General features: G+C 48.7%; 1 protein-coding gene across 2 annotated transcripts in view; it reads right to left on the bottom strand.

The window, feature by feature from the left end:
* The window catches only part of CFAP65 (cilia and flagella associated protein 65), a 377223-nt gene that overhangs the window by 114019 nt on the left and 243901 nt on the right, over positions 1–19303 (bottom strand). For both annotated transcript variants that reach the window (XM_063933883.1, XM_063933882.1), the window contains exons 18-19: positions 11932–12157; positions 11149–11277 (exon numbers count right to left, since the gene is read on the bottom strand). In XM_063933883.1, the coding sequence (XP_063789953.1) occupies positions 11149–11277; positions 11932–12157 (355 nt within the window). The remainder of the gene's footprint in view (positions 1–11148; positions 11278–11931; positions 12158–19303) is intronic.

Below are 19303 nucleotides of genomic sequence, written 5' to 3'. Positions count from 1 at the left end.
AGGCTCTCCCCTGCAGAATCACGGTAGACGGGTAAAAAAGAGAGGGGGGGGGGGGGGCACATAAATTTAGGCGCATTAATCATAATACAGCAGCTACAGAGTAAACACTAAGTTACTGTGTGATTCCTGGGTCATATAGCGCTGGGGTGTGTGCTGGCATACTCTCTCTCTGTCTCTCCAAACGGCCTTGTGGGGCTCCTGTCCTCATTTAGAGCTTCCCCTGTGTGTGTGGTGTGTCGGTACGCGTGTGTCGACATGTTTGACAAAGAGGGATATGTGGAGGCAGAGCAAGTGCAGTTGAATGACGTGTCGCCGCCGACGGTGCCGACACCTGATTGGATGGATATGTGGAAGCTGTTAAATGATAATGTAAACTCCTTACATAAAAGGTTGGATAAAGCCGATACCTTGGGCCAGTCAGGGTCTCAACCCATGCCTGATCCTACAGCGCAGAAGCCCTCAGGGTCTCAAAAGCGCCCATTATCCAAAATGGTTGACACAGATGTCGACACGGATTCTGACTCCAGTGTTGACGACGATGATGCAAAATTGCAACCGAAAATGACAAAAGCTATCCGCTACATGATTATAGCGATGAAGGATGTTTTACACATATCAGAGGTAAACCCTGTCCCTGACAAGAGGGTTTATATGTATGGGGAGAAAAAGCAAGAGGTGACTTTTCCCCCTTCACATGAGTTAAATGAGTTATGTGAAAGAGCGTGGGATTCCCCTGATAAGAAAGTCCTGATTTCCAAAAGGTTACTTATGGCGTACCCTTTCCCGCCAGAGGACAGGGTGCGCTGGGAATCCTCCCCTAGGGTAGATAAAGCTCTCACACGCTTATCTAAGAAGGTGGCCCTGCCGTCATAGGATACGGCCGCCCTAAAGGATCCTGCAGATAGAAAGCAGGAAAGTATCCTGAAATCTGTTTATACACATTCAGGGACTCTACTGAGACCGGCAATTGCGTTGGCGTGGATGTGTAGTGCTGTAGCAGCGTGGACAGATAATCTGTCTGAGGAAATGGATACCTTGGACAGGGATACCATTATGCTGACCCTGGGGCATATAAAAGACACTGTCCTATATATGAGGGATGCCCAGAGGGACATTTGCCTACTGGGCTCTAGAATTAATGCAATGTCAATTTCTGCCAGGAGGGTCCTGTGGACTCGGCAGTGGACAGGTGATGCCGACTCCAAAAAACACATGGAGGTGTTACCTTACAAGGGTGAGGAATTGTTTGGGGACGGTCTCTCGGACCTGGTTTCCACAGCTACTGCTGGGAAGTCAAACTTTTTGCCATATATTCCCTCACAACCTAAGAAAGCACCGTATTACCAAATGCAGTCCTTTCGCGCACAAAGAAGCAAGAAGGTCAGAGGTGCTTCCTTTCTTGCTAGAGGCAGGGGTAGAGGAAAAAAGCTGCACCTTACAGCTAGTTCCCAGGAACAGAAGTCCTCCCCGGCTTCCACTAAATCCACCGCATGACGCTGGGGCTCCACGGGTGGAGCCAGGAGCGGTGGGGGCGCGTCTCCGACATTTCAGCCACCAGTGGGTTCGCTCACGGGTGGATCCCTGGGCTATACAGATTGTGTCTCAGGGATACAAGCTGGAATTCGAGGTGATGCCCCCTCAACGTTACCTAAAATCGGCCCCGCCAGCTTCCCCATAGAAAGGGAAGTAGTGGTAGCGGCGATTCACAAGCTATTTCTCCAGCAGGTGGTGGTGAAGGTTCCCCTTCTTCAACAGGGAAAGCGATACTATTCCACAATGTTTGTGGTACCGAAACCGGACGGTTCGGTCAGACCTATATTAAATTTAAAGTCCCTGAACATTTATCTGAAAAGATTCAAGTTCAAAATGGAATCGCTCAGAGCGGTCACTGCAAGCCTGGAAGAGGGGGATTTTATGGTGTCTCTGGACATCAAGGATGCTTACTAGCATGTCCCCATTTATCCGCCTCATTAGGAGTACCTCAGATTTGTGGTACAGTACTGTCATTACCAATTCCAGACGTTGCCGTTTGGGCTCTCCACGGCACCGAGAATATTTACCAAGGTAATGGCAGAAATTATGGTGATCCTGAGAAAGCAAGGAGTCACAGTTATCCCATACTTGGACGATCTCCTCATAAAGGCGAGGTCCAGGGAGCAGTTGCAGATCAGCGCAGCACACTCTCAGGAAGTGTTGCAACAGCATGGCTGGATTCTGAATATTCCAAAGTCGCAGCTGATTCCTACGACGCGTCTGCCCTCTCTGGGCATGATTCTGGACACAGACCAGAAGAAGGTGTTTCTCCCGGAGGAGAAGGCTCAAGAGCTCGTGACTCTAGTCAGAGACCTCTTAAAACCTAAACGGGTGTCGGTGCATCGCTGCACGCGAGTCCTGGGAAAGATGGTGGCATCGTACGAAGCCATTCCCTTCGGCAGGTTCCATGCGAGGATCTTTCAGTGGGATCTGTTGGACAAATGGTCCGGATCGCATCTTCAGATGCATCGGCTGATCACCCTGTCCCCCAGGGCCAGGGTGTCTCTTCTGTGGTGGCTACAGAGTGCTCACCTTCTCGAGGGCCGCAGGTTCGGCATACAGGACTGGGTCCTGGCGACCACGGATGCGAGCCTCCGAGGGTGGGGGGCAGTCACTCAGGGAAGAGACTTCCAAGGGTTGTGGTCAAGTCAGGAGGCTTGTCTGCACATAAATATCCTAGAACTAAGGGCCATATTCAACACCCTGAGTCAAGCGGAGCTCCTGCTTCGCAACCAACCGGTGCTGATTCAGTCAGACAACATCACCGCGGTGGCTCATGTAAACCGCCAGGGCGGCACAAGAAGCAGTGTCGCGATGGCGGAAGCCACCAGAATTCTTCGGTGGGCGGAGAATCACGTGCAAGCACTGTCAGCAGTGTTCATTCCGGGGGTGGACAACTGGGAAGCAGACTTCCTCAGCAGGCACGACCTTCACCCGGGAGAGTGGGGACTTCATCACGAAGTCTTCACTCAGATTACAAATCGATGGGAACTGCCACAGGTAGACATGATGGCGTCCCGTCTCAACAAAAGGCTACAAAGGTATTGCGCCAGGTCAAGAGACCCTCAGGAGATAGCTGTGGACGCCCTGGTAACACCGTGGGTGTTCCAGTCGGTCTATGTGTTTCCTCCTCTTCCTCTCATACCCAAGGTGCTGAGAATCGTAAGAAGAAGAGGAGTGAGAACAATACTCATTGTTCCGGATTGGCCAAGAAAGACTTGGTACCCGGAACTGCAACACACGCTCACAGAGGACCCATGGCCTCTGCCTCTCAGACAGGACCTGTTGCAACAGGGGCCCTGCCTGTTCCAAGACTTACCGCGGCTGCGTTTGACGGCATGGCGGTTGAACGCCGGATCCTAGCGGAAAAAGGCATTCCAGAGGAAGTTATTCCTACGCTGATAAAGGCTAGGAAGGACGTGACAGCAAAACATTATCACCGCATATGGCGAAAATATGTTGCTTGGTGTGAGACCAGAAAGGCCCCTACAGAGGAATTCCAACTGGGCAGATTTCTGCACTTTCTACAGTCTGGAGTGATTATGGGCTTGAAGTTGGGATCCATAAAGGTCCAGATTTCGGCCCTATCCATTTTCTTTCAAAAGTAACTGGCTTCTCTTCCTGAAGTTCAGACGTTTGTTAAGGGAGTGCTGCATATTCAGCCCCCTTTTGTGCCACCAGTGGCACCTTGGGATCTCAACGTGGTGTTGGGTTTCCTGAAATCCCACTGGTTTGAGCCACTTAAGACCGTGGAGCTGAAGTATCTCACGTGGAAAGTGGTCATGCTATTGGCCTTAGCTTCGGCTAGGAGTGTGTCAGAATTGGCGGCTTTGTCGTGTAAAAGCCCCTATCTGGTTTTCCATGTGGACAGGGCAGAATTACGGACTCGTCCCCAATTTCTGCCAAAGGTGGTGTCATCTTTTCATTTGAACCAACCTATTGTAGTGCCTGCGGCTACTCGTGATTTGGAGGATTCCAGGTTACTAGATGTAGTCAGGGCTTTGAAGATTTATGTAGCCAGAACGGCTGGAGTCAGAAAAACTGACTCGCTGTTTATCCTGTATGCCCCCAACAAGTTGGGTGCTCCTGCTTCAAAGCAAACCGTTGCCCGCTGGATCTGTAACACGATTCAGCAGGCTCATTCTGCGGTTGGATTGCCGCATCCAAAATCAGTGAAAGCCCATTCCACAAGGAAGGTGGGCTCTTCTCGGGCGGCTGCCCGAGGGGTCTCGGCATTACAGCTTTGCCGAGCTGCTACTTGGTCGGGTTCAAACACATTTGCAAAATTCTAGAAGTTTGATACCCTGGCTGAGGAGGACCTTGAGTTTGCCCATTCGGTGCTGCAGAGTCATCCGCACTCTCCCGCCGGTTTGGGAGCTTTGGTATAATCCCCATGGTCCTTACGGAGTCCCCAGCATCCACTAGGACGTTAGAGAAAATAAGATTTTACTCACCGGTAAATCTATTTCTCGTAGTCCGTAGTGGATGCTGGGCGCCCGTCCCTAGTGCGGATTTTCTGCAATACGTGTATATAGTTATTGCTTAATAATGGGTTATGTTATGTTGGCATCCATTGTTGATGCCCTGTTGTCTGGATAAGTGTATCACAAGTTATACGGTGTGATTGGTGTGGCTGGTATGAGTCTTACCCGGGATTCCAAAATCCTTTCCTTATAATGTCTGCTCTTCCGGGTACAGCTTCCTTAACTGAGGTCTGGAGGAGGGGCATAGAGGGAGGAGCCAGTGCACACCAGATAGTACTAAATCTTTCTTTAGAGTGCCCAGTCTCCTGCGGAGCCCGTCTATTCCCCATGGTCCTTACGGAGTCCCCAGCATCCACTACGGACTACGAGAAATAGATTTACCGGTGAGTAAAATCTTATTTTTCTCTTACGTCCTAGAGGATGCTGGGGTCCACATTAGTACCATGGGGATGTACCAAAGCTCCCAGAACGGGAGGGAGAGCGCGGAGGCTCTTGTAGAACTGATTGACAGAACTTCAGATCATCAGAGGCCAAAGTATCGAACTTGTAGAACTTTGCAAACGTGTTCGACTCAGACCAAGTTGCAGCTCAACAAAGTTGCACTGCCGAGACACCCCGGCAGGGCCGGTGCAAGGTTTTTCAGCACCCTAGGCAAAACTTCTACCTACTGCCCCTTCCCCTCCCCTTCAGGTGAAAGGCATGCTGCCACTCTCCCCCACCCCCTAGTCTGTTGCATAGCTGCTCTCTTCTCCCCATCTTCCCAGTCTCTGTGGGTGCCTGCTGCTCTCACACCCTCCCCACTCTGTTAAATGTCTGCTGATCTATCATCCCCACCATCTGTGTGCATGCTTCTGCTCATCTACCCCCCCCCCCACCCCCACCCCAGACTGCTGCTTTTTCCCTCCTTCCTTTCAAATGCAGAGAGTGCACTGTGTAGCCACCTTACCAGCAGGCAGTGTTGCAGAATAGGGACTGAGTAGTCTTTGAAAGAGCCTGGAATGAAGAGCAGTACCGCATGTCACCCCTGGCCAAGACTCCAGGAGCTGTCAAAGTTACTGCCTGTGCCGAGTGGAGGTAGAGCTGGAGGCTGCAATACGGGAGCTTGGCAGTTGTGGCTACTGTAAGATAAGAGTGCTGGGGGGGATTGCGACGGCTGAGAGGTAGGACTGCGCTAATTTTTTCAGGTAGCTGTAGCAGGCCGCCCCCTCAGGTCCCGACGCCCCTAGGCAGCTGCCTAAAGCTGCCTAGTGGAAGCTCCGGCCCTGCACCCCGGGCAGTCGCCCAGGAAGACCCCACCTTACGGGTAGAGTGGGCCTTGACAGACGTAGGACACGGCAAGCCTGACGTAGAATACGCATGCTGGATAGTGAACCTGATCCAGCGAAAGATCGTCTGCTTACAAGCAGGACACCCAATTTTCTTGGGATCATACAGGACAAACAGAGAGTCCGATTTCCTGTGACGAGCAGTCCTCTTCACATATATTCTCAGAGCCCTTACAAAATCCAAGGACTTTGATGAAATTGAGGAGTCCGTATCCACTGGCACCACAATAGGTTGGTTGATATGAAATGCCAACACAACCTTCGGAAGAAACTGCTGATGTGTCCGGAGCTCAGCTCTATCTTCGTGGAAGATCAAGTATAGGCAAAGCCCCCAACTCCGACATACGTCTAGCAGAAGCTAAAGCCAACAACGTGACAGCCTTCCACGTAAGAAATCTGACCTCAACCTCCTGTAGAGGCTCGAACCAGTCTGATTGGAGGAACCGCAACACCACGTTAAGGTCCCAAGGCGCTGTAGGCGGTACAAAGGGAGGTTGGATGTGCAGAACTCCCTTCAAAAAGGTCTGAACCTCAGGGAGGGCAGCAATTTGTTTCTGGAAGAAAATGGATAGGACCGAAATCTGGACCTTCACAGATCCCAACTTCAGGCCCATATCCACACCAGCTTGTAGGAAGAGGAGAAACCGTTCCAGTTGAAACTCCACCGCAGAAAATTTCTTGGACTCACACCAAGATACATATTTTTTCCAAATTCGATGGCAATGTTTAGACGTTACTCCTTTCCTAGCCTTTATCAGGGTAGGAATAACCTTGTTCGGAATGCCCTTATGAGCTAGTATCAGACATTCAACCTCCATGCCGTCAAACGTAGCCGCGGTAAGTCTTGATAGGCGAACGGCCCCTGCTGTAGCAGGTCCTCCCGAAGAGGAAGAGGAGTCAGCTCTTCTTGCAGTAGATCCAGAAGATACACGTACCAAGACCTTCTTGGCCAGTCTGGAGCAATGAGGATCGCTTGAACCCTTGTTCTCCTTATGAGCTTTAGAACTCTTGGGATGAGTGGAAGTGTAGGAAACACGTACACCGACTGGAACACCCACGGAGTCACTAGGGCGGGTCCCTCGACCTGGAACAATACCGCCGAAGCTTCTTCTTGAGACGAGAGGCCATCATGTCAATCTGGAGTACGCCCCAAAGATCTGTTACCTCCTTGAACACCTCCAGATGGAGACCCCACTCCCATGGATGGAGATCGTGTCTGTTGAGGAAGTCTGCTTCCCAGTTGTCTACTCCCGGAATGAAGATTGCTGACAGCGCCAACGCGTGCTTTTCTGCCCAGACGATGATTCTCGTTACCTCTGCCATTGCAGCTCTGCTCTTCGTTCCGCCCTATCGGTTTATGTAAGCCACTGTTGTCACATTGGGGGTAATTCTGAGTTGATCGCAGCAGCAATTTTGTTAGCAATTGGGCAAAACCATCTGCACTGCAGGGGGGTGGGGGGGGGGCAGATATAACATTTGCAGAGAGAGTTAGATTTGGTTGGGTTATTTTGTTTCTGTGCAGGGTAATACTGGCTGCTTTATTTTTACACTGCAATTTAGATTTCAGTTTGAACACACCCCACCCCAATCTAACTCTCTCTGCACATGTTATATCTGCCCCCCCTGCAGTGCACATGGTTTTGTCCAACTACTAAAAAATTTCCTGCTGCGATCAACTTGGAATTACCCCCTCTGTCCGACTGCACTTGAATGGCCCGATATCTCAGAAGAAGGGCCGCTTGGAGAATATCGTAGTAGATGGCTCTTAGTTCCAGAATGTTTATCGGCAGGCCGGCTTCCAGACTTGACCACCTTCCTTGGAAGGTTACCCCTTGAGTGACTGCGCCCCAGCCACAGAGACTTGTATCCGTGGTTAGAAGGATCCAGTCCTGAATCCCGAATCTGCAGCCCTCCAGAAGGTGAGGTAATTGCAGCCACCAGAGGAGCGAAATCCTGGCCTTTGGCGACAGACGTATTCTCTGGTGCATGTGTAGATGGGATCCCGACCACTTGTCCAGGAGATCCAGTTGGAAGGACCGAGCGTTAAACCTCCTGTATTGTAGAGCCTCGTAAGAGGCCACCATCTTCCCCAGAAGGCGAATGCACTGATGAACTGACACCCGGGCTGGCTTCAGGACATCCCGGACCATCGTTTGAATCACTAACGCCTTTTCCTCTGGGAGAAACACCCTCTGCACCTCCGTGTTGAGGATCATTCCCATAAAGGACAACCTCCTGATTGGTTCCAAAAGTGATTTTGGAAGATTCAGGATCCAACCATGTTCCCTGAGAAGCTGGGTCGTGAGTGCTATGGACCGTAACAGCTTATCCTTGGACGATGCCTTTATCAGCCGATCGACCAGATACGGAATTATGTGGAAGAGAATCATAATTTCCGCCATCACCTTGGTGAATACCCTCGGTGCTGTGGAGAAGCCGAATGGGAGGGCCTGGAACTGAAAGTGACAGTCCAACAGTACGAATCGAAGATAAGCTTGATGCGGCAGCCAAATCGGAATGTGGAGGTACGCATCCTTGATATCCAGGGATACTAGGAATTCCCCCTCTTCCAGACCTGATATCACTGCCCTTAGAGACTCCATTTTGAACTTGAACTATCTCAGAAAGGGGTTTAGTGATTTTAAGTTCAGAATGGGCCTTACCGAACCATCTGGTTTCGGTACCACGAAAAGGTTCGAATAGTAACCTTTGTTTTGCATATGAGGTGGTACTGGCACAATGACCTGTGCCTCCACCAACTTCTGGACAGCTTCTTGCAGGACAATCCTGTCTGCCAGCAGAGCTGGCAAGCCTGATCTGAAAAATCGGTGAGGAGGGAGATTTTGAAATTCCAGTCTGTACCCCTGGGACACAATATCTTGCACCCAGGGGTCCAGGCCGGAGGACATCCAGACATGACTGAAATGTCTGAGTCTCTCTCCCACCGGCCCCACCTCCGGGGCGTGCAGTCCACCGTCATGTGGAGGACTTTGGTGTACCTGAGGCAGGTTTCTGTTCCTGGGAACCTGAAGCCGCAGGTTTCTTGAACTTGGGCCGACCTCCCCAAAAGAAGGTGTTGGACGGCTTGGCCTTTCTGGGCTTGGTAGACTGAAAGGGCTGCAATGTAACTGAAGAAAAGGCTTTCTTCGGAGCAGATGTAGCTGAGGGAAGAAAGGGTGACTTACCAGCTGTAGCCGTGTAGCATCTAACGCTTCCCCAAAGAGAGCCTGACCTGTGTAGGGTAGGGTCTCCACACTTCTTCTGGATTCCGCGTCGACAGACTACTGGCGCCACCACAGTCCTCGACGAGCTGATACTGACATGGAGGAAATTCCCGCAGCCATGGAACCCAGGTCTTTCATGGATTCTACCAGAAATCCTGCCGAATCCTGAATGTTATGTAAAAACAAATCAACGTCACATTTCTCCATAGTATCCAAGTCCTCAAGTAACATGCCTGACCACTTTACTATAGCTTTGGCAATCCAAGCACTGGCAATAGTGGGACGTAGTATTGCCCCAGAAGCCATGTACATGGATTTAAGCGTATTATCAATTTTATGATCAGCCGGCTCTTTCAAGGCGGTAGATCCTGGAACAGGTAAAACCACCTTATTTGAGAGTCTGGATACTGACGCGTCAACAATAGGCGGGTTTCCCCATTTTTTCCTATCCTCTACCGGGAAAGGAGAAGCTACTAGAACCCTTTTTGGTATCTGGAATTTTTTATCCGGGATTTCCCAAGCCTTTTCAAATATAGCATTTAATTCCTTTGATGCAGGGAAGGTTAGCGAGGCTTTCTTGTTTTCAGTGAAGTAAGCCTCCTCAACCTGCTCGGGTGTTGTATCAGCAATATTCAACACGTCCCTAATAGCCTCTATCAAAAACTGCACCCCTTTTGCAAGAGATGCTGCCCCCCGCAACACATCCCCGTCACCGTCTGCAGTATCAGAATCGGTATCGGTATCATCCTGCATGATCTGTAAAAGAGCACGTTTATGTGAATATACAGCGGAGAGCCATTATGTACCAGAACTGGGCCAGACTGCCATAGGAGTTCTGTAAAGCCTGAGTTGCAGATTCATTTTGTGCAACCCTATTAGAAATCTGAGAAATCATAGATTTGATAGAGGATAACCACTCCGGCTCCCTTGCTGGTCTCTGTGCTAGACCAGTGCAATCCTGATTACATGGAATGGGATCATCCTGAGAGGACATATCCTCTGCACCATATGACACAGAGTCCCTAGACATTGCTTAATGGAGACCACAGACACTCCACACACACACACACAGGGGAGTACAGACAGAGTTTCACCCCCAAGAATGGCAAGAGAGACACAGAGATTGGAGCCAACCCACACACAGCGCTTTTATTATAAAGGGAGACTCCCTATCAGCGCTGACTGTGCACCTTAATAGGTTACACAGTCGTTTTGCAGCCTCCCCCCCTTCTACAAAGCCCTGGTATGGTACCGTGAGAGATAGCAGGAGTTGCTGTGGAGGAACTTGCTCTTCACTGAAAGCGTTGCGCAGGCAGGAAAATGGCGCTGAACGCTGCTGGGTCCGCTCTGAGGAGAAGCTCCGCCCCCAAAATGGCACGGTCTTCCCGCTCTTCATAGGATTATACTGGCCTGAGGATTTATGCTGGCTGAGATCCCGGGACCCCGACAGGCTGTGTGACCAGTGTAGGGTGTAGGCGCTGACTCAGGGCGCCCCTCACAGCGCCGCACTATGTACCACTGAGCCTCCAGTATTAACTGCGCTCCTACCCTGATGCCGCCATCTTCATACCGGCCCTAGGGGGGTCGGTGACTCACTCGCCACTGATCTTCAGCTCTGTAAGGGGGTGGCGGCATGCTGCTGGGGTGAGCGATCCCCTCTGGCGGGGAACGATCTATCCCCTCAGAAGCTCAGTGTCCTGTCAGCGGAGATAGTGGCTCAGACCCCGCAGGACGGACACTACTCCCCCCCTTAGTCCCACGAAGCAGAGAGGCTGTTGCCAGCAGCCTCCCTGTAAAATAATAAACACTAAAATAAACTTTACTAGAGAAACTCTGGAGAGCTCCCCTAGCTGTGACCGGCTCCTCCGGGCACATTTTCTAAACTAAGTCTGGTAGGAGGGGCATAGAGGGAGGAGCCAGCCCACACTCTCAAACTCATAAAGTGCCAATGGCTCCTGGTGGACCCGTCTATACCCCATGGTACTAATGTGGACACCCAGTATCCTCTAGGCCTAAGAGAAATAAATATTCCCCTCATTTTTTAAGGCCTTAACATAACATGCACACCTATTATAAACTCACCACTTCACAGGTAATAATCCATTATTCTCCAGCAAAAGCAGGACAACAAATGGCTCCAAACCCACAGGAGCAGCCCCAAAGTTGAAGTCCAAAAGGATGGGAGTGTTTACAGTAGGACGTCTGTGGGTGCTGTGTGGGAAAGTATATGGACCATTACAAATCTCAAAACAAGAAAGTCACAGTGATGAGTTATATCATGTAATTGGTCATTGTGGGGGAACAGTGGGGGTCATTCAGAGTTGTTCGCTCGCAAGCTGCTTTTAGCAGCTTTGCACACGCTAAGCCGCCGCCTACTGGGAGTGAATCTTAGCATAGTAAAATTGCGAACGAAAGATTCGCAATATTGCGAAAAGACTTCTCTGTGCAGTTTCTGAGTAGCTCGAGACTTACTCTGCCAGTGCGATCAGTTCAGTGCTCGTCGTTCCTGGTTTGACGTCACAAACACACCCAGCGTTCGCCCAGACACTCCTCCGTTTCTCCAGCCACTACCGCGTTTTTCCCAGAAACGGTAGCGTTTTTTCACACACCCATAAAACGGCCAATTTCCGCCCAGAAACACCCACTTCCTGTCAATCATATTACGATCACCAGAACGAAAAAAAAAACCTCGTAATGCCGTGAGTAAAATACCTAACTGCATAGCAAATTTACTTGGCGCAGTCGCACTGCGGACATTGCGCATGTGCATTAGCGACTAATCGCTCCGTTGCGAGAAAAAAATAACGAGCGAACAACTCGGAATGACCCCCAGTATTCAGTTATTTGCCACCCTTTGCTCCATACCTGTGTCGGGTAGGAACCCTATATATAAGTTCTCCTGGTGTGGGGTCACTTTGAAGACAGGAATTGAGTTCTTTCAGTGAAAAGAGCCTCCAGAGCTGGGTCTTGCTTAGGGTGCTGGCACTACCCGCTGGACATGCGTCCACCACAGAGAAGGTAGGATAGACTCCCTGCGCTGTCAGGGTGCACAGAAACCGTTCCTCGCCAATTATATTTGCTGGATCCAGAGCTGCAGAGATAGAATATATAAAAGTCTGCTTCATGCCTGTAAGAATTCTGCAAACAGCTACTGCTGATATCAGTGACATAGAGTTTCTGATGCTCTTTTTAAAGTACATTTGATGGGGGTCAGAACCCTTTTTGTATAAATCTGCAGCTCGTTTGTAGACAGCTTTGAAGTGAATGGAGAAAAAAACCCAACTTGAAGCCAATCAAATTAGGAGATCTCTGGCGGTAGCACAGAATTTCAGGAGATGATTGTGCTGATCTTGTGGGAGGTAGTGATCTGTCTATGTGATTCCGTTACTAAGGACAGGACTGCCTGAGCAGAGAAGTATCTATAATGGGTGCAAAGTGTGCGGTCACACCAGCTGCTGGGTACAGGAGAACCCACACCGCACACCCATATTCTTCAATACTTACCACTCCGGAGTCCCATGCCAGCAGCAGCCACTCTACAAAATCACTGGGAAAATCGCACGGTGGTCATTTTCGCAGAGACCTGCGCATGTGCAGTAGATTCCAGCATACCGCTAGAGTCTACTAGTGCCAGTCAGTACTGTCGGTAGGCAGGTAGAGAGGCGGGGGCCCAGACGGATGCTGCACACAGGTCCCTTCCACTTTGATTTAGACCCAAAACTCTGCCTGAGACAGTTATTGGGCCTAATTCATGTTTCTACGCAAATGCAACTGCGATTTTCTAGGCTACAGATCTGCTGTTAGCAAGTAAAGCTGCCGCCCAGGAATGAAAAGAGGCGTGGTCACGGCGGCTGCGTAACGTCACAGGCAGCCGCCGCAACAGGTAAAATGGCGCCGGAACTCCTGCGGCCGCAGTTAAGCTGCTTCGGCAGGAGTCATCTTTAGTTTCTGCTGACAGCAGAAATTGCGAAGCGATCGCAATTTCTGCTTGTCGAAGAGGGGGAGGTACCGGTCAGTATGCTGGGCGGCCCCCAGCATGCGAGCAAAAGGATAGCAAATTCTGCTGTTTAGCAGAATTTGCTATCCTTACTGAATTAGCCCCTTAACCAGTTTCATACCTCCCAACATGACCATCTACACACAATGCTCTGCTTCTGGATTTTTCTCTTACTTTATGATTGCAGACATCTGTGTTGAATAGGTTAATGTATACGAGTGCTCACCACTGTGGGACATAATTCTTTGGGCGGGATTCAAATCTTCTGTCCCTCCCGCCCCCATCAAACCTGCCGGCAGTATTCAAATGTTGCTGCCGATGGGTGCGAGGTGAAATGCGCGAAAATTGTCCCGTTTGGACGCCCAAACAGGACTTTCCGCGATCGCGCCCAGGACTTTAGTCGGGTTTAACCGTTTTACTCAGCTAAACCCGTCTCTTATGGGCGGGATCAGCGTGATAACGGGGGTCAATAGAATATCGTCCCGCGATCTCCTGTCACTTTAGACGGGAGATCTGGGGCAATAAAACATTTAAATCCCGCCTTTTGTTTCTAACCCGGTCAAGTCTAAGCCTTTATATACTGTATGTTGACTGTGTTTTTTCATGATCCTTCCGATTCTATTCTATTGTAAGATGTTGAAATACCCAATAAAAATATTTGACAAAAAAAAAAAATTAAGAGGGAAGTTCAGGAGCAGAGCATTCTGTCCCTCCTAGAAAGGGTCATGTTGAGAGGTATGCAATTTGTCTGAATGCATACCTCCCAACATGACCCTCTCCAGAAGGGACAGAATACTCTGCTTCTGGACTTTTCTCTTAATTCATGATTGCAGACACCTGTTTTGAACAGGTTAATGGATAAGAAAGGTGTTTCACCACAGGTAATGGCAATCATAAATTAAGGGGGAAGTCCAGAAGCAGAGCATTGTGTCCCTCCTGGAGAGGGTCATGTTGGGAGGTATGTGAATGACAGGTTTTGTCCATTTTAAAGTGTTTTTGAGCAAATGGTTGATTGTCATTTCCTCTCATCCATTACCAGATTTTCATTCCAACCAGTCAGATCTGGCAGATAATCTACCAGATAATTGTACAGTGTATTCCCAGCTTTCGAGTTATATTTATATAGGGTCCCCAAACAACACAGAAAAGCATACCTCCCAACATGACCCTCTCCAGGAGGGACAGAATGCTGATGCTCTGCTCCTGGACTTCCCTCTTAATGTAGGATTGCCATCATCTGTGCTGAAATATCTTTCTTATCCTTTACCCTGTTCAAAACAGGTGCCGGCAATCATGAATTAGGCGAAAAGTCCAGAAGCAGAGCATTTTATCCCTCCTGGAGAGTGTAATGTTGGGAGGTATGGAAAAGTGATGTCAAAGACCTCTCCAAAATTTACAACCCCATTAAATGAATGGCAATATAATTTAAAGTAAAACAAATATACTAATCATTATCCTGCTACTGTTTACAATTTCTATTTCTATTTGATTGAGGTATCTAGTATAGCAAATCATCTACTATTTGCAACCTGATTTTAGATGAAAGATCACAAAGTAGCACAGACAAACACTACATAGTACTGTATATACAGTGCATCCAGAAAGTATTCACAGCGCTTTACTTTTTCCACATTTAGTTATGTTACAGCCTTATTCCAAAATGGAATAAATTAATTTTTCCCCTCAAAATTCTACACACAAAACCCCATAATGACAAAGTGAAAAAAATTCTTTTGTGATTTCTGCAAATTTATTAAAAATAAAAAAACAAAGAAATCACATGTACATAAGTATTCACAGCCTTTGCCATGAAGCTAAAAATTGCGCTCAGGTGGATCCTGTTTCCACTGATCATGCTTGAGATGTTCCTACAGCTTAAATGGAGTCTACCTGTGGTAATTTCAGTTGATTGACCATGATTTGTAAAGGCACATACCTGTCTATATAAGGACCCACACTTGACAGTGCATGCCTGAGAACAAACCAAGCATGAAGTCAAAGGAATTGTCTGTAGACCTCTGAGACAGAATTGTCTCGAGGCACAAATCTGGGGAAGGGTACAGAAAAATAGATGCTGCTTTGAAGGTCCCAGTGAGCACAGTGGCCTCTATCATTCGTAAATAGAAGAAGTTCGGAACCACCAGGACACTTGCTAGACCTGGCCGGCCGTCTAAAGTGAGCAATCAGGGGAGAAGGGCCCTAGTCAGGGAGGTGGCCAAGAACCCGATGATCACTCTGTCAGAGCTACAGCATTCCTCTGTGGAGAGAGGAGAACCTTCCAGAAGGACAACCATCTCTGCAGCAATCCACCAATTAGGCCTGTATGGTAGAGTGGCCAGACGGAAGCCACTCCTTAGTAAAAAGCACACAGCAGTTTGCCAAAATGTACCTGAAGGACTCCCAGACCATGAGAAATAAAAATCTCTGGTCTGATAAGACAATGATTGAACTCTTTGGGGTGAATGCCAGACGTCATGTTTGGAGGAAAGCAGGCACCGCTCACCACCAGGCCAATACCATCCCTACAGTGAAGCATGGTGGTGGCAGCATCATGCTGGGGGGATGTTTTTCAGCGGTAGGAACTGGAAGACTAGTCAGGATAGAGGGAAAGATGAATGCAGCAATATACAGAGACATCCTGGATGAAAACCTGCTCCAGAGCGCTCTTGACATCAGACTGGGATGATGATTCATCTTTCAGCAGGACAATTACCCTAATCACACAGCCAAGATATCAAAGGAGTGGCTTCAGGACAACTCTGTGAATGTCCTTGAGTGGCCCAGCCAGAGCCCAGACTTGAATCCGATTGAACATCTCTGGAGAGATCTGAAAATGGCTTTGCACCGACGCTTCCCTTCCAACCTGATGGAGCTTGAGAGGTGCTGCAAAGAGGAATGGGCAAAACTGCCTATATATAGATATGTGTGCCAAGCTTGTGGCATCATATTCAAAAAGACATGAGGCTGTAATTGCTGCCAAAGGTGCATCAACAAAGTATTGAGCAAAGGCTATGAATATTAATGTACATGTGATTTCATAGTTTTTTTATTTATAATAAATTTGCAAAAAACTTTTTTCACGTTGTCATTATGGGGTATTGTGTGTAGAATTTTGAGGGAAAAGGTAATTTCTTCCATTTTGGAATAAGGCTATACCATAACAAAATGTGGAAAAAGTTAAGTGCTGTGAATACTTTCCGGATGCACTGTACAAGTAATAAGCCAAGGTTTCAGCTTACAAATCCTTATTAAATAAATTAGAAATGAGAGGTCATGTAGGAAAAACAAGATCAGACCACCAGCATTTTATTAAATAACATATGAAGCGGTTTTCAATTCATAAACATAAATGCAAATAATAGGATTTTAATACCTACCGGTAAATACTTTTCTCGTAGTCCATTAGGGATACCGGGGGAAACTAGTATGATGGGGTATAGACGGGGTCCAAAGGAGCCAGTGCACTTTAAATTTCCTCAACTGGGTGTGCTGGCTCCTCCCCTCTATGTCCCCTCCCACAGGCAGTTATTGGTAAAAACATGCCCGAAGGAGAAAGGTCATATATGAGAGAAGGAACATGATAACAAAAGGTCGTGAGATTTACATACCAGCACACCACAAACATAAAACAACCAGCAACGGCTGGTAATAACAACAGCAACAGCTGAACAGGTAACTATAGAACAAGAACCTGCAGAAAGTCTGAGGCGGGCACCCAATATCCCTTACAGACTAGGATAAAAGGATTTACCGGTAGGTATTAAAATCCTATTTTCTCTAGCATTCATAAGGGAAATTGGGGGAAACTAGGACGATGGGCAGGGCCGGCTCTACCATTAGGCAGCTTTAGGCGGCTGCCTAGGGGCGCCAGCTCTTGGAGGGCGCCACTGAATTCATCTAGCAAAAAACTGAAGGATGTCTCTGTATGTGGCCTCCTCCTTTTAGACTGTGCTGGCTGCTGCGGGTCTAATCAAGTGCAGCTACCACTATCTGGCTGTACCACACCGTGTCTCAGTGCTTCCTCTGTGCCGACATGAGTAACATCAAGTCATGTGAAGGCACATAGGATGCGGATGTAACTATGGCTCCCGAGGGGCACCCCCACGGTTGCTCCTCATAGCCCTGATGCACCTCCTGCAGGGGGGTTGCAGGTTAGGGGGCACCGGGTTGAAGCTTTGCCTAGGGTGCATAGAGACCTTGCACCGGTCCTGACGATGGGGATGTCCCAAAGCTTCCAGAAGGGGCGGGAACGTGCGGCGACTGCTGCAGCACCGCCTGCCCAAATTGGGTATCCTCTTTGGCCAGGGACGAAACTAGGATTTTCGTCATCAGGGGCAAGGCAATAGTTTGCGCCCCCCCCCAAAAAGCAAAAAAACAACATGAGTATAACAAACTCTGTCAGACTAAAATATCAGATTACCAGGAAATTTGAAAAAAAAAAAACAAAACAGGATTTTAATACCTACCGGTAAATCCTTTTCTCCTAGTCCGTAGAGGATGCTGGGGTCCACTTCATGACCACGGGGTATAGACGGTTCCGCAGGAGCCATGGGCACCCTTAAGACTTTTCAATGGGTGTGAACTGGCTCCTCCCTCTATGCCCCTCCTCCAGACCTCAGTTATAGGAACTGTGCCCAGGGAGACGGACATTTCGAGGAAAGGATTTACTTTAATACTAATGGTGAGATACATACCAGCTCACACCTCAACCATGCACCACAACATGGCATTCAACATAACACACGCCAACAGGCATGAACCAATTACAGCAAACATGCTGAAACTAATAAAACACAACATGTGTAACTCTAATAAACAAAACTGCAGGTAAAGTACGCACTGGGACCGGCGCCCAGCATCCTCTACGGACTAGGAGAAAAGGATTTACCGGTAGGTATTAAAATCCTGTTTTCTCATACGTCCTAGAGGATGCTGGGGTCCACCTCATGACCATGGGGTTTATACCAAAGCTCCAGTACGGGCGGGAGAGTGCGGATGACCCTGCAGCACAGATTGACCGAACTTGAGATCTTCATCGGTCAAGGTGTCAAACTTGTAGAACTTAGCAAATGTGTTTGACCCTGACCAAGTAGCTGCTCTGCAAAGTTGTAATGCCGAGACCCCCTGGGCAGCCGCCCAGGAGGAGCCCACCTTCATAGTAGAATGGGCCTTCACGACGTAGGTAACGGCAATCCAGCCGTAGAATGTGCATGCTGAAATGTACCTCTGATCCAGCGCGCAATAGTCTGCTTGGAAGCAGGACACCCAATCTTGTTGGGAGCATACAGGACAAACAGAGCCTCTGTTTTCCGTATCCTAGCTGTTCTAGTGACATAAATCTTCAAAGCTCTAACCACATCTAGAGACTTTGACTCCGTGAACGTGTCAGTAACTACTGGCACTACAATAGGTTGGTTTATGTGGAAAGATGAAACCACCTTTGGAAGAAAATGTTGGCGAGTTCTCAACTCTGCCCTATCCTCATGAAAGACCAGGTAAGGGCTCTTGTGAGACAAGGCCCCCAATTCAGACACCCGCCTTGCGGATGCCAATGCCAAAAGCATCACCACTTTCCAAGTGAGAAACTTCAACTCTATCTCTTGTAGAGGCTCAAACCAATCCGATTGCAGGAACTGCAACACCACATTAAGGTCCGATGGTGCCACTGGAGGCACAAATGGAGGCTGGATGTGCAGAACCCCTTTCACGAAGGTCTGAACCTCTGGAAGAGTGGCCAATTGTTTTTGGAAGAAAATTGACAAGGCCGAAAGCTGGACCTTGACTGACCCCAATCGAAGGCCCGCCTCCACACCAGCCTGCAGAAAATGGAGAAAACGTCCCAACTGAAACTCTTCCGTAGGAGCCTTCTTGAATTCACACCAAGACACATATTTTCTCCAAATACGGTGGTAATGTTTCGACGTTACTCCTTTCCTGGCCTGAATAAGTGTGGGATTGACTTCCTTTGGAATACCCTTTCGGGCTAGGATCCGGTGCTCAACAGCAATGCCGTCAAACGTAGCCGCGGTAAGTCTTGATACACGCATGACCCCTGCTGCAGCAGGTCCTCGCAAAGAGGAAGAGGATCTTTTATGAGCAACTCCTGAAGATCTGGGTACCAAGCCCTCCTTGGCCAGTCTGGGGCAATGAAGATTGCTCGAACCCTTTTTCTTCTTATGATCCTGAGAACTTTTGGGATCAGCGGAAGTGGAGGGAAGACATACATTGACTGGAATACCC

Source organism: Pseudophryne corroboree, chromosome 7, assembly GCF_028390025.1.
Source record: "Pseudophryne corroboree isolate aPseCor3 chromosome 7, aPseCor3.hap2, whole genome shotgun sequence".
Taxonomy (NCBI): Eukaryota; Metazoa; Chordata; class Amphibia; order Anura; family Myobatrachidae; genus Pseudophryne; species Pseudophryne corroboree.
The sequence above is the reverse complement of the archived record's forward strand: the minus strand, read 5'-3'. Positions and strand labels throughout refer to the sequence as shown.